Below are 14540 nucleotides of genomic sequence, written 5' to 3'. Positions count from 1 at the left end.
AGATAAAATCAGTATGAGTTTTGCATTAATGACGATAATGAATTAGACTGATACTTGGGATCCATTCTGTTAAGATTTTATATGTCACTGACTTCTCTCAGAAACAATGAAAATAAAATCCCGTTAGGAAGGAGGCACGGTTCAGCTTGCTGGTGTGTACGTACAACTGCGTGCTTCACAGTACTGCAAAGAGCTGTTTCCTGAATGTTCTGGCAATCAGTTTGTAACTTGCTACATGTAATTTTTATCTTTCATGCATTATTATGGATAATTACCACTTATTCTTGTCATAATATTTATTTATGTCCTTCAAAAAAATTAGCAGTATTCATCTATTCCCTTTTAAAGCTAAATGCAGTGTTCATTTTAAATGATGTTAGGGCTTAATGCACAAAAGGCAGCAATGTCAGAGTTAAGGCTGAAATCTTTTGGCTGACACAATGGACTGGATTTACTGGATGGCAGCAGTGCAGGAGTGCTGAGGATAGTGGGAGAACAGCGTGTGTCATGTGTGGCACCGGCCTTGGCCCGGCCTCTGGTGTGTGCTAAGGTGCTTGCTTTCCTCCTTTTCGGGGGTGAGAGCAGATGTGAGCTTAAATTGATACATGTGCTGTGGTCAGCGGCCCTGACGCTGAACTATCTGACGGTGAGCAAATCTTTTGCTCCGATGTACAGCAGCTCCCTGTACGTCCAGAAGTGCTTAAACGCTGGCTGTGGGTTGAACAGAAAAAGTTAATCTCTGATTTGTCGTAAAAGAGGAGTAACGTGGATGCAGCCACCGGCAGCAGCGGTGTCATTTGTGCAATGCTTTTCCTTTGAGATGATTTTTAGGCAAGGCTGGTGCCCTGTCAATTTATGAAAGAGGAGCTCGACTGTTACAAATTAAAATAGGGAGTAAAATTGAATGTAGGCGCACCTCTTAGGCGAGGTAGTCGAACTGGTCCGTGCCTACCACCGGTAGGAACGTTTCGGAGCAGCTGGGATAGGAGATAGGTTTATTTCGCTGGAAGGAGACACAACTGTGTCAACACTGCAGGACAAAGCTGGCGCTGGAAGGCCGCGGTAGCACAAAGCCGTAATGGCGCAGAGCAGGGTCGGACACGTGAAGGCGGTGCGTCGTTCCACACCGAGCGCAACCCGCGCGGCAGCCGGGCTCCGCCGGCTTCTCCGCGCGAGGCGCCTCGGGGGTCGGTGCCGGCGGCTCCGCGCCGTGTCACCGGACGCGGGCGGGGGAGGCGCGGCGGCGGACGGTGGCGGAGCCCGTCCGGAGGCATTTCCACGGCCGGCGGGGCGCGGGGGAGCAGCCCCGGCCCGGCCCGGCCGGGCTCCGCAATGCCCGCGCCCACCGCCCACCTCCACCTTTGCAGCAGTAAAATGCAGCACTCGCAGCGCGCATGCGCCTCCCCCCAGCCGGCGCCCCGGGATAGCTATTTATAGCAAGTGACGTCACCTAGAAATAGAACGCGGGGGAGCAGCGCCCCCTCCCCTCCCCTGCAGTCCCCTCAACTCCGCCCCCTCGTTGCCTTCCTAGCGCGCAGGCGCAGGCGGCGGCAGCAGCGCGAGGCTCCGAGCCGGGCTGGAGAGGAGAGGCGCGAGCTGCACACGCCGCGGAGGGGACGCAGCGAGCGCGCGGTTGCCCGCCCTGCTGCGGTCCGTGAGCGCGAGGCGCCAACCGTCGCCTGGCACGCGCGGCCGGCGGCTGAGCGGCGGCTGAGGCGAGCCCAACGGTCGCTGAGGGAGCGAGCGAGCGAGCGGGGCGAGCGTGAGGTGGCGGCTCCGTTTAGGTTCCCTACTCGCACCGCCCGCGCGTTTCGAGGCGCAGATCCCCGCCCCCCCTTCCTCTCTCTCCGAGGGGCGCAGAGTGCCCAGCCCAGCAGCCACCACGGAAGCGGCTATGGGGGACCGAGAGCAGCTGCTGCAGCGAGCCCGCCTGGCCGAGCAGGCGGAGAGATACGACGACATGGCCTCGGCCATGAAGTCGGTGAGTGGGGCTGGTAGCGTGGCGGCCGTGGGTCGTACCCGGGGAGGAGTGTGTAGGTTGGGTGGTGGCGGGGGAGGGAGGGAAAGGAAGTCCGGGCTGGTCCGAGGCGGAGTTGGGTCCCGGGGAGGATGCGAGCCGCCAGGTCCCACCCGTCGCGGTGAAGAAAGGAGGGCGGGAGCAAGAGCCAGACCATCCCGCCAGGACCACCTCGCCGCCGTGCGGGGCGGTGCCCGTTACTACCTGCCTCGGGGAGAGACGAGACGGCCAGTAGCCGGTCCCAACCGGACCTCGATCCCCCTTTTCTTTTCAAATTTATTTTCTTCCTCCCTCGTTTTCCTTCATTCTCTCGTATAACGACTCCCTTGGCTGTCCCTGCCCTGGAGGTGTGGCTGTCCCCATGCCCTCCTCTCGCCTCTCTCCCCCACCCCCGCCAATCCGGCGCGCAGTGCAGCAGTTTGAATACTGCCCGCCTCTCCTCGTCGCGGCGGGAACGCAGTGGATTCTTTCTCTGGCCCCTGCTCGAGATGGGGTCCGTCCTCGCGCACCGGACCCCCTTCTCCCCCCCCCCCCCCCCCCCGGCTTCTTGGGGGCCAGCGGTGGGGATGACGGGTTTGACCTTGGGGTGCGTCTCCCCTTCTAGGGGAGTCTGGGACACGCAAGCAGTTGGGGGTGCTGGTCGGGTGGGGGGGGCGGGGGGTGTCTGGGGAAACGGCGCACGGCAAGAGGAGCCCCTTCCTTTTCTAGACGTTTCTTTTGCCTCGCGGTAAAAGGCACAAATAGAGGCCTCACCCACAGACATCCGCGCTCTGACTCAAAGGTGGTATGGTAGTTGCATCCGGGTATAACAGCTACCCAGTGCACAGAGAGCTTTTCCCAAGCTTTAACGTTGCCTTTTTGCCTTTTCTTTGTAGGGCAACAAATTCTCAGTGTGTTCCTTATCCAGTTGAATACTGACATGTGTTTAAACAATAAGTTACAGTTGCAACTCAGCTCCTTTCAGAACCAAGCAATGAAAATTACTTGTACTGACCTGTCTGTACTGATACGTAATAAAATTGCAGAATGATCAAACTTACTATGTCTAGTCCCTTTTTTAAAACCAGTATTCGTATAATCTGAATTTTAAGGGTAATGTTAATGCCAGTAAATGCTTAGCAGTGTCTTTGCTGTATCTGATTACAATTGTTCTTGCCGATCTGTCCTTTGTGAACACCAAAGGCCCCAAGAGGAATCAAGTTTCCCTTGAGAGTACTGCTGTTTAAAGACGCAAGATTATTTTAGTTTGAAAGAGCAGCTCCAAATGGAGTTCACGTTTTTGTTCTAAGAATCAGTCCATGTAGTCGTGTTCAGGGGCTGTGATGTATGTCACATCCCTTAAATGAGGGCAGTAAAAAGACACTTAAATTTTGCTGCTCTTGTTCACTTTTGCTTTTGTGTCATAATAAATACTACAACCAATCAAGTTCTAAAGTGGCAGTACTTATGAGTATCTCAATATCAGAGGCATTAGACATCAAAATAAGCTGTATTTTAATGATATCGCTAGAATTCTCGATGCATATAATGTTGCAGTAGCAGCTCTCTTTCTCAAATCTTTCAATTGCTAATTCTAAAAGATGAAACTGAGAAACCACTGAAATCCACTGCTGCTCTAGAAGGCTGTATTTCTAGCTGTAGTTTCTAGATAGCTTTTTATTTTTCCAAATATTGCTGAACTATAGTGTATGTATGGCTCCCTGAACATCTGTGAAACAAACAGAACACAGTTGCTATGTTTCAGGAAATATGTAAATAAAGCATATATAACTAGTGTGTATGTCCAGTTGTCTCTTTAAACTGTCCTAATTACTATGCAATTTTCATTCATCTTAGTTCATCATTTCATTCTCATCTGTAATGCTACTTTTGCTCTCAAATAAGTTGTATAGTGATGAGCTGCTTTAATTGAGAGCTTGAGAACACCTAGTGAGGAAGCAGAGTATTGGGCATTTATGAATGTTACATTATAGATACTTTTAAAAATACAAAAAGTAAAGCTGAATTTTAAAGGCAACAGTTTCCTTATTTTAAGCTTTCATACACTGTTGCATGCCTATAATGTAGCATCTCTTGGTTACTTGGCTTTCACAGGAGTTCACTCTAACATGGTAATTTCCAGAATGCTCTTTAGTGTTAGAAGTTGATTTTGTAGGTCTGAGCATAAGCTCCTATGAAACGTTGTTATGTGGGCTGTCTGTTCTGACACAGCTAATATTTCCTTCTATTTCAGTGATTGTACATAACAGCTATTAAGAGAACTTTTTATCCATATAGAATAATATTTAAATAATCTTCTCACACTCAGAGATGTTAGACTTCCTTCAACAGGAAATCAGTGTTCTAACTCGGGTATCTATTCTCATAGCAGGATATCTTGATTTGAAAAATTTCTTTTAAAATTTTTTTAAAAAATCTCTGAATATAACATATCTGTTGGTTTTCAAAGATGCTATATGAAACTAGTGTGCTTCCAGCATAAATAGAAATCTGGATGATTAATTTCCATTCTTTCCATTCTTTCCAAACTTTTACAATACACAATATAGCCAACAGCCTGATAGTTACTCCTAAAACATAAAGTAACAAAGGTGACTTTAGCCAAAGCATGATTTTTGAGACTGACACTGAAGGAAGAAAAAGTATGACAAAACTGCCATTTCAGCTGTCAGTATAAAGCTGGAGAAACACTAATTTTTCAGTCCTATCAGCTTCTCCTTTTAAAGAAAAGCCAGATGGAAGTAGCAGTTGTAGCTTAAATAACGAAACTACTGCTCAACAATATGTTTGGGTTTTTTGTTGCTGTTAAAATTTTTCTTGGAAGTATTCTAGTATTTTGGCGCTTAATGTGTAGACAGGAGAGGAAAATGAAACTTTCACTTAGTTTGCTCTTATAAGTTAATGAGTTTAGTTTACTTTTTTCTAGCCAAAATTATTTTAATAGAAAATGCAATCATATGTAAATGTGCCTTTACGAAATGGCATTCTTCTAAGGGGTGTGGCATTCTCATTGCATTAAATGCTGCTCCAAGATTCCAACTATTTGAAATAACCCTACATGGTAGGTAATAAATGACTTCTCAACACACTGGGGAAAGATATGCTTTTAGTGTAAGTGTTAAAGGTTCTCGCTTGATGAAACGCACACTCTAGCATCTTGAGAATACAGCATTGGGTACCTTTGGTTTTAGATCATTCCAGAAATAGGTTAAACGTTTTAGCTGTATAAAACCGTAGTATTTCAGACAGTATTAATCCTAATATGTAGTGCTTAGGACCTCTTAATTTATGTTGCTTTTCTAGTATAGCTACATAATGGGTAGAGAGTAATTTACACTTTAAAATTGGTGAGATGAATCTGAGTTATGCGAGATGTTTAATCTTAAAATTAGTTGTGTGTGAAATACTACTCAGCATGAAATAAATTTAAGTCTTGGAACGCTCTAAAGTTTTTTAAGCAAAATAGCTTGAGGTTCTAGTTTAATTTGTAGGCTTTATCTGTATACATAAATGGACTCAAAAATTTGGGATGTTCCATATTTTTAGTATTGTATCACCAAGTTCTTCACATCAGTGTCCGGTTTTGGGTTAATGAAGTATGTGTGTGTAGGAGGGGGAATGAGATGCCTTTAATGTAAACAATATCCTCCACTGCTGTGAGATTACTTCCTTACTGTGGTTTTATACAGTAAATCTAGCTCTAGAACTTCCAATGCTTGATATAAAACACTGAAGCCACATGATGCAAGAAACTGATCTGGTTTAAATTCATTAGTCTGGTTTCTATTTGTTCAAAAATTATGAACTGTATAACTTTGTATCAGGAGAGTTTTAATAATTAAACCTGACTTTATACTGGCTCGGGTACAGTCATTTTTGCAGCAGCTTGCTAAGAACTGGCTCTAGCTGTGACTTACATGCTCTGGCTAACAAAACAGAAGTAGAATCACACACATTCAATTGACCTGGGTCAAATTCTACTAGGTAATCTGACAGTGTATCATAGATCTGCTATCAGTTGTGGAACCTTCACTTTGGTGTGTTTTCCATGTGAAAGTAACTCAGCTTGGTGTGGGCTATGAGCTGATAGAGTATTGTCTCATATCTTGTATTCTTGGTACAAAAAGCAGACTGTCAGTCTGAATGAAAACTGCTAGCAGATCATAGCCTGTGTGTTCAACTGCATCATCTGGCTCAGGACTGAAAATAACTCCAAACTTAGGTGTGAGAGAGGGCGGTGTTAACATAAGGAAAGTATAGATTAACATCTGAGTAAGTAAATGCTGCATTGAAGTCATACTACAAATGGATTTTCATATTTTAAGTGCTTCTGTTTTTCCTAACAGCCATTATAAGAAAGTATGTCTACATCTAAAATGTGAAAGTAAATTATTGCAGTCCAAGATCTTTTCTGTTAAGGAAAGGCTATAGGTAGAATGGAAGATAGGAAGAAATACATTTCCTTCAGCACTTCAAATTTTCTTTTTCTCTACATTGTCCCCACACATGAAGAGAAACATGTCTGTTTTTATCTACTTTGCTAATGTATCGGAAATAGATAAAAGAGTAGATAGCTCCATAAAAGTCACATGCTTTCCTTTGAGTCTAGTTTTGTAATATAGCTGTTACACCAGGGAGGTAGATGTGATTTTTAGATACATCTACATAGAGTATCAGCATTTTTTATCTAGGATGGGGAATAATTTGCCATGGACTTGAGCCGATGGTAGTTGCTGATTCTCCAAGATAGTTCAGTAACTTCTGATAAAACTTAAAGCTAGTAAACGTCTCCTAAACGTGTTGAATTAGCTTCTCTGTTAATTTTTCCTTTTTACTTTAAGGGATGGTTTCAAGGTGAGTTTAAGTCAGTCGGGGCAATTAAATTATACAGCAGTCCAGTGATGATCTGGAATAGTCTCTTAATTAAGTTCTTTAATCTTATCTCTTAGATACTTTTGTGTTTTGATTAAGAGGTTAACATTCTTTTTCCACATATTAACAACTGTTCTGCAGTTAGTCCTGAGAGATGGCTTTTTTCCTGGGCTTTTTTTGTTGTGCTTTATGTGAATGTATCTTGAGTATTCCCTGCTATTTCTCAATCTTGCTGTGTTAGGATACATTTGGTTAGTCTGGTGCTTATTGAGAGTTTTAGCAAAAGCCCAAGCTGATGCAACAGCTAAACCTTAACTTGCTGGTCTAAATATAGTATGAGGATGCTTCCAAAGGTTATACTGTATTTTAGATTGTACTGTAGACCTACTTTTAATACTGAATGTTGAGTAAAAACCAGCCAAGATTACCAGAGTTCATGCTAGACTTTACAAGATCCTCCCTCTATTAATGTGAACTTCAGAAATTTCTGCAAATATGCTGTTTATCAACACTTGCATTGAATTTTGGTTGTGATTAGGGAAGGTGGGAGGGCTTTTCAGGTGTAGGTTATCTGCAATTGCAATAGCTGCTGTGCAAGTGGACTTTATAAATCTTTTTCAGGGTGGGTGTTGTCATGCATTTTTTGCAGGTAAAAATGAATAACACCAGAAGAGAGACAATAGACCAGAAAAAAACCTGGAATATTCTTTCAAGGCTAGTGGTATTCCTGTATTTTGTCTCTTGTGACAAACTGGATGAAATTTGAAAACTGATTAATTTATCTCCCCTTAAGTAAATACACCAGCTATATAGCATAGTGAAAAATTGAGGTTTAGTACTCAAAAAATTTTTGGTGGTTCCCAGGACGTTTGTTATGTACTGTAAAAGGCCATTTTGGTGTTTTGAATACACAGAAGACACCTGTCTCTAAAAGTTTATATTAGTCATAAGGAGGTAGAAGAAATAATTATAACAAGGTTTAGGATGATGGCATATGTTTTTTTTAGTTATTGAATACTTAAAAACCAGCATACAGCAGGATATTTAGTTTGAAGCAGAGGGAAAGGGATGAACATGAAGGTAGCAGTTAGCTGAGGGTAAAGAACAGAGGTGGTAAGTGGAAGATGAGGTGAAAAATGGAGGTGATGATGTATGAGGTGAAGAATTAGGATAACTGTGATTGCAGTCTTGTAGCTTTAATTTCTTTTGTATGGAGTCTGGACTGCAAAGCCAAGAGATGGTATTTCTGTTACCATTGTCCTGTCCCACTAAGTCTCATCATCAGTTATTTTTGTGTCTTGTGTGCTTTTCCATACTCAGTTGTTATTTTTGTAGGTAATATAGCTCAGTAGTATATTAACAGATCACAAATTTTTTTCTTTTTTTCTTTTTTTTTATAATACTGTAAAGATAATGAAGGCAGGTGGGGAAAAAATTGATTTATTTGTGTGGTTAAATGACAAGTTTAAGTTTTAGCAAAACATTACTGACTCCTTTAGATCAACCACTGTGTTTGAGAACTTGCAGTGAACTTTCAAGCTGAGTCCTCCAGGAGTACAGGAATGACCAAGTGATTATTAATCTTATTTGGTGGATTTCTTTATTTTTGTAAAAGAAAGTGCTGTCCTAATAGACTGTAGGGAATAAAAAGCTCTTAGCCTTTACACCTTGAGGGAGTTAGTACTAGAGAAGACAATACAGGTGAGTCATAGTAGAGACTGTTGACAGAGGGATTGTTGGGAGGATGATTGGAAGCTGTGAAGAAGGTTATGAAGATGTCAGAGTTGATTCCTGTGCATTTCACCCTCTGTAGATTGTCTCTAATTGTATTAGGCCAGGCAGAGCAGTGTGTTTTGGGAGTCTGGGTTCCTGAGCTGTGGGGAAAAGGCATTTTGGAGATAAAACTAATTGACTTCAAATACTTTAAGAGCAAAACCTAAATTTGAAAGTAAGCTCTCTCTTAATGTAACAGTTATAATTCGTATAAATTATTTTTTTAGACTTGGAACAATGCACATTTATTGGATGGTTCACTGGCTGCACCAGCAGTCTCAGAATAGTGTAAATATTTGTGACTTGATTATTTGTAGTATGTAAGTATTTGGTTGTGAACCTTCTGATGCCTGTCAAGCAGTGTAAATATGCACATTTTAAAAGAAAGAGTTAATGATTTTGGCAGTGTCTGAGCAAGGACAAGTTTAGTTTCACACCAAAGTATGTATCCTTAGAATTCTAGTGACTTCTTTTAATGCAGTACACTTAACTGGTGGAGTTACTTTTTTCATCCTAATTCCTGTGAGTTTAATTTCATGTTTGTATATTTGCAGAAGTAGAACAACTTAAAGTGACTAGAAGTCTGATAGGTTTTATTCCCTAAATTAATACAGCAAGTGAAATAGGCCTAAATACAGTATTAGAAGTATTATCCTTGCTCTATCTCAGCTTTTTGTAGTAGGAATTTGGAGTTGATCATGGCTTTTTTTCTCGATTTGCTGTTCTATTTCTCTGCAGTTGCTTTCACGTCCTATCCCTGAAATTTGTCTGCAGCCACCAGTTAGCAGAAATCAGGATAACTTTTGTATTACACTGTATAATTGCTCACTAAGTGACTGAAGGATACTATGAAACACTAATTCCATTTGTACTATGCAGAGCTTAATCATAATGACTACAGCGCTTCCATCTCTGCTGTTGAATGAAAGCAAGCAGCAGGGGAAAGAAAGGCAAGAACTGCACCAGTTTCCAGTGTTTGTGCTGTGTTCCAGATTCATAAAACTGGTATTCTAGGTACATTTAAATTAATCACTAAGTGTTTAGTCTGCATAATTACAGCAGACTTCCTAAAAAAATTGAGCCTTCCTTCTGTGAATGCTTCTCCATTACACAAACCTGCCTCACTTTTGTTCAGTGAACGTGCTTTGCAATGGCTTCTAAATACCCATTCTGTTACAACAGAACTGTGGGGTTTTCACTCATTTAAGTCTTGGCTGCAGAAACAGTTTTAAACTTTCAACGTTGCAAAGTGACTCCTGTCTAGGAGGAATTTGGGGATCTAGAAGGAGTTTTGAATCTTGCACTTAATGGTGGAAGTATTGAAGGAAGCTTGCGTACTCTTCTCTAAGACAAACCCTTTAAATTTGATCTTTGTCTGTATTTTCAGGTAACTGAGCTGAATGAGCCTCTCTCGAATGAGGATAGAAATCTGCTGTCTGTAGCCTACAAGAATGTAGTTGGAGCTAGACGATCTTCCTGGCGTGTCATCAGCAGCATAGAGCAGAAGACTATGGCAGATGGGAATGAGAAGAAGCTGGAGAAGGTTAAAGCCTATAGGGAGAAGATAGAAAAGGAGCTTGAGACAGTCTGCAATGATGTTTTGGCTCTCCTAGATAAATACTTGATCAAGAACTGCAATGACTTCCAGTATGAGAGCAAGGTCTTTTATCTGAAAATGAAAGGGGATTACTACCGCTATTTGGCAGAAGTTGCTGCTGGAGAGAAGAAGAACAGTGTTGTGGAAGCCTCAGAAGCTGCCTATAAAGAGGCTTTTGAAATCAGCAAAGAGCACATGCAGCCCACTCACCCAATTAGGCTTGGGCTGGCACTCAATTTCTCAGTGTTCTACTATGAAATCCAGAATGCTCCTGAGCAGGCCTGCCTTTTAGCCAAACAAGCCTTTGATGATGCCATAGCAGAGCTGGACACACTAAATGAGGATTCCTACAAGGACTCCACTCTCATCATGCAGTTACTTCGAGACAACCTCACTCTGTGGACGAGTGATCAGCAAGACGAAGAAGCAGGAGAGGGCAATAATTAAAGAGCTTTCCTCTGATCCCTCTTTCATCCACTTCACCATCCCCATCATCACCAATATTTCCTTGCCACAGTCACACTAAATATCTAGTGCTAAGCATATCTGTATTGTACAGCTGTTCAGATCTGCTGTCCACTTTATCAAGAAGCAGTTTCAGATGAGTCTTTGTGGGCATTGATGGATTGGTTGGTTTATTGGCCCTATTTATCTTAGTTGCACTTGAGCAGTGCAGAAAGGTGCATAGTAAAGGAGGCATTTTTAGTTTGCCTGTTGATTGGAGAATATGGGAAAGAATAATGGAAAGTGATTGAAGATACTTATATTCCAGTTAAATTTTTTTCCATTTGAAATGAGCTGACAGTTCTGTTAAGCAGTACATTTTGTGCATGCAAAGTAAATTAGCCACCCCAAATTTTTTCAATGAGAACAGTTAAGCTGATGTGAAATGACAACCCTGTTCATCAGTTTACAATAAACTGTTTGAAATGTGCAGTTTCAGTAGCAATTTTTTTTTTGCCTCTAACTTATGTGCACAGTTTCTTTTAATGCAGTGCATCTACCTAAGAGTTTTGATACTTGTAACCTTTTGCAGTTGTTTTGAAGAATCATGAATTTATTTTTTGTAAACTCTTTGGCTGTTTAGTTGTCTGTGTATTCTGACAACACTATGTCAATATTAGCCCATGTTAAGATGGATGACTGAGATGCCAGACTTCTAAATTAAATGTTTTGGAATTAAATGAATAAAATAAAATGCTGCTTCGGGGATGTTATCTCTACGTAAGCTGTCCTGTCTTTTGTTCAGAGCAGAGATTGAGTTACCTAACACATCACTGATGGGTTAAAACATATTTAATCAAAAGTTTAATGAGAAGTTGCATCACATGCTCAACAAACAAAAAACCCCAGTATGCTGAAAAGAAGAGAAAAAAAAAACCTGAAGAAAAAAAAAAACCACAAAAACCAAAACCACCCACAGCCATCTAGAATGTGATACTGCTCACCTGTGTTAAAGTGGAGTTTCCAAAGGTGGTATATTTAGTTATTTGCCTGGTAGAGCAGTTGTTATGCAGTTCTGCTCAGGAGCTGAAGAGTTGTAAAGACCATTACTTATCATACCAATGTAGGGCCTTGTATTTACTTCTGTCCACTGTAACTTCTAAACTTGTTTTTCTGAAGTGCTGACCACCAAATCACCTTTACACATGAAAATCCCAGTAACTCTTTCATATTTACATGCTGCAACAGAAGCAGTATTTGTTCTTAAAGAATTACTCTCTATTTTAGCTAACTTAAGTCTAGTCCCCAAGCTTATGTTGTTTTTGTGTTGTTTTTTTTTTCTCCCAACAGTTAGTGTATATTATACTTATTGGTTCCATACATACTTCTGTAACGGTATATTACAGAAGCAGGAAAAGTTAGCTGTTATGTGTCGCTGTATCCAGACTGCTACTGGCACCTGAGCTAGCTCAAAGGTCATGTAAGTTCTCATTTATCTAAATCTATTTTTCTTTGATGTGTGCAATAAATATTACTGGTCTGAATACCCACAACAACTACTCATACTTTTTAAAAGAAGCGCACTGGTTATTTTTAGGTATCTGGAGGATTAGAATTTTTAATGGTAGATTTGTGTGTATTTATATATTCTGTCATCTAGATAATTCTAGCTTTATTACATCAGTAAAGTTGGCAACAATTGAAAGACTAATGCAACATCTGAAAAAGATGAAAATACAGATCCTTGATGTGCTATTGTTGAGGTGCTTGACCTCCTAAAGTAGTTTGAAATGTGTACTTAATATAAATCACTACTGTCTGCCAGGGCCTATTCTGGAAGTCACTTTTTCTTATTGGCTCCTGTTTCATCAAACAGTATACAACTCCCTGTTTTTCTGTTCCCCTTTTTGCAAGTAAACTTACAGGAGTCCTCTGGCTAGTAATATCCATCTGGGCTTTACCTGTCTCCTAGATTCCTATAGCTTCCTTTCCTTCCACTCCAATCTGCTTACCTGCCCCTGTGGAACCAAGGTAAAACTTGGCAATAAGACTGCCTTTTTACGTTGAAATGCTCTGGCTGGTTAATAATTAATATTATTGGCAATCACTAGGTTTATTTTCTTCCTGTTTATAGAAGTACCACTATCTTTCTGTTAATTCAAAAGCTAACGAGTCCTTTCTCATTTTATTTACTGTCTTGTGCAGATCCTTTGTCACAAAACTATGAGCATTATGTAGTCTGCAAGTGAGTCAGCAGGTCTCTGACATCTCTGGACTAGGCAGTTGAAGATTAGCTATTGACCTCATGCAAAAGATCCAAAATGGAGACCAAAGGGATTCTGTGGTGCAGTTCCTGGGTACTTTAATAATTTCTGTTAGGAAAGTTTATAAAGTATACCAATCAGGTTGTTGTGGTTATCTGTGTTGCCATTTATCTGGGTAGATATTTGCTGGGTATCCTAAAGTATGAAATTCTATTTTGAAATAGCTTACTGATTCGACTCTGCTGGAAGGGTGGATTCCCTTCTCCCAAGCAGAATAAATTTCGGTGGATAGATCTGTTGTAGCCATAAGTATCAACAGATAAGAAGATAGCTGCATATTAGGAATATATGTGAAAAGTTGCACTTCCTTCATCATCTCTTGATGGTGTACTATCATGTCACACACTCTCTGGTTGACTGAAGGCATTCTGACAGTTTGTGAATGTGGAGGCCCCGCAGAATGATTATAGAGGTGACAGAAAATTAGGAATGCTAGCTGTGGGGTATTGCATACTCAACTTGGTATGCTTGCTCTGTCTAAAGGTAATCGATACTACAAAACTATCTAGGCTTTGTACCAGGTATCAGGATCTAATAGCATAAGCAGACATGGTTGGAAAGTAGCAACTGCCTTCTAAGAATTTCATACCTTGTGCCAGGATCTTCAGAGGAACTATCCCAAAGTATTAGGAATAGCAAGAGCTTCCTAATTGAATGTCCTGACATAAAACTCACCAAAATGACAAAATTTCTCAGTGAACTGTCAAATGTAGGCAGCTTATTATCAAGTGCTCCTAGCAAAGCAGAATTTGGTGAACAGCAAAAGATTCAAGTTTATAGACTAGCTCCCTCTGAAACATGGAAGAATTGAAATTCATCACGAGGAACAGCTGACAGGTTTTTCTCCTGCAAGTGGTAGCATGTGTTTTTGCTGGGCCACCTGTGGATTTAAGATTATTCAAGCTACGATCTCAGTATACCTGAGTGATGATCAAGTTCTTCTGAGGGCAATGAACTTAAAGGCAGGTGAGTGAAATTACTGGGTGTATTCAAGTAACTGTGTGCACAAGGTCCCAATCCCAGAAGTAGTTTTGGCTTCATTAAAACTGTGGAAAGACTGTCTGTACTTAGGTGTATGCTTATTTTGTGTGATCTGCCTTTTAGCTTTGTAGCAGTGGATGCTTCCCGGAGGACAAGGACAATTCAGGTGCATCTTCAAATAATCTGTACTTTTTTTCAGGAAGTTCATTAAATATAAATGTCTTATTGCTCTGTGGCATAAAAAGCATTTCTGTCCTTGCTAGGGGGTTCATAAACCAAAGCTGACAGACATGGTTGCTCTGCATAAGTTGATGACTGCTCATCTAATGCGTCTCAGGAAGTCTTATAAGTCAAATTCTTTCACTTGCTTCTGCCACTAGCAGTATATTAGATTTTCAGTAGGAGAGCAGATACTTCTACGTTCTCCAGTTGTCAGTGAATGATCCAGTGGCACAGAGAGCATGTTTTTGTGATTGTTTTTTGCTAGGAGTCAGTAGAGAGTGTTCTATAGAGCAAGAAAAATGCTCCAGTG

The 14540-nt window shown here is 41.2% G+C and overlaps 1 protein-coding gene across 1 annotated transcript; it reads left to right on the top strand.

Moving 5' to 3' along the window:
• Window positions 1-1531: 1531 nt before the first annotated feature.
• Window positions 1532-11482, top strand: YWHAH (tyrosine 3-monooxygenase/tryptophan 5-monooxygenase activation protein eta). Its single transcript, XM_075041674.1, has 2 exons — window positions 1532-1981; window positions 10050-11482. Exons 1-2 carry the CDS (start codon window positions 1895-1897, stop codon window positions 10704-10706), a joined length of 744 nt encoding a protein of 247 aa, XP_074897775.1. The 5' UTR covers window positions 1532-1894; the 3' UTR covers window positions 10707-11482.
• The last annotated feature ends 3058 nt before the right edge of the window (window positions 11483-14540 follow it).

Source organism: Buteo buteo, chromosome 11, assembly GCF_964188355.1.
Source record: "Buteo buteo chromosome 11, bButBut1.hap1.1, whole genome shotgun sequence".
Lineage (NCBI taxonomy): Eukaryota > Metazoa > Chordata > Aves > Accipitriformes > Accipitridae > Buteo > Buteo buteo.
This window is presented reverse-complemented; position numbering and strand designations above follow the sequence as displayed.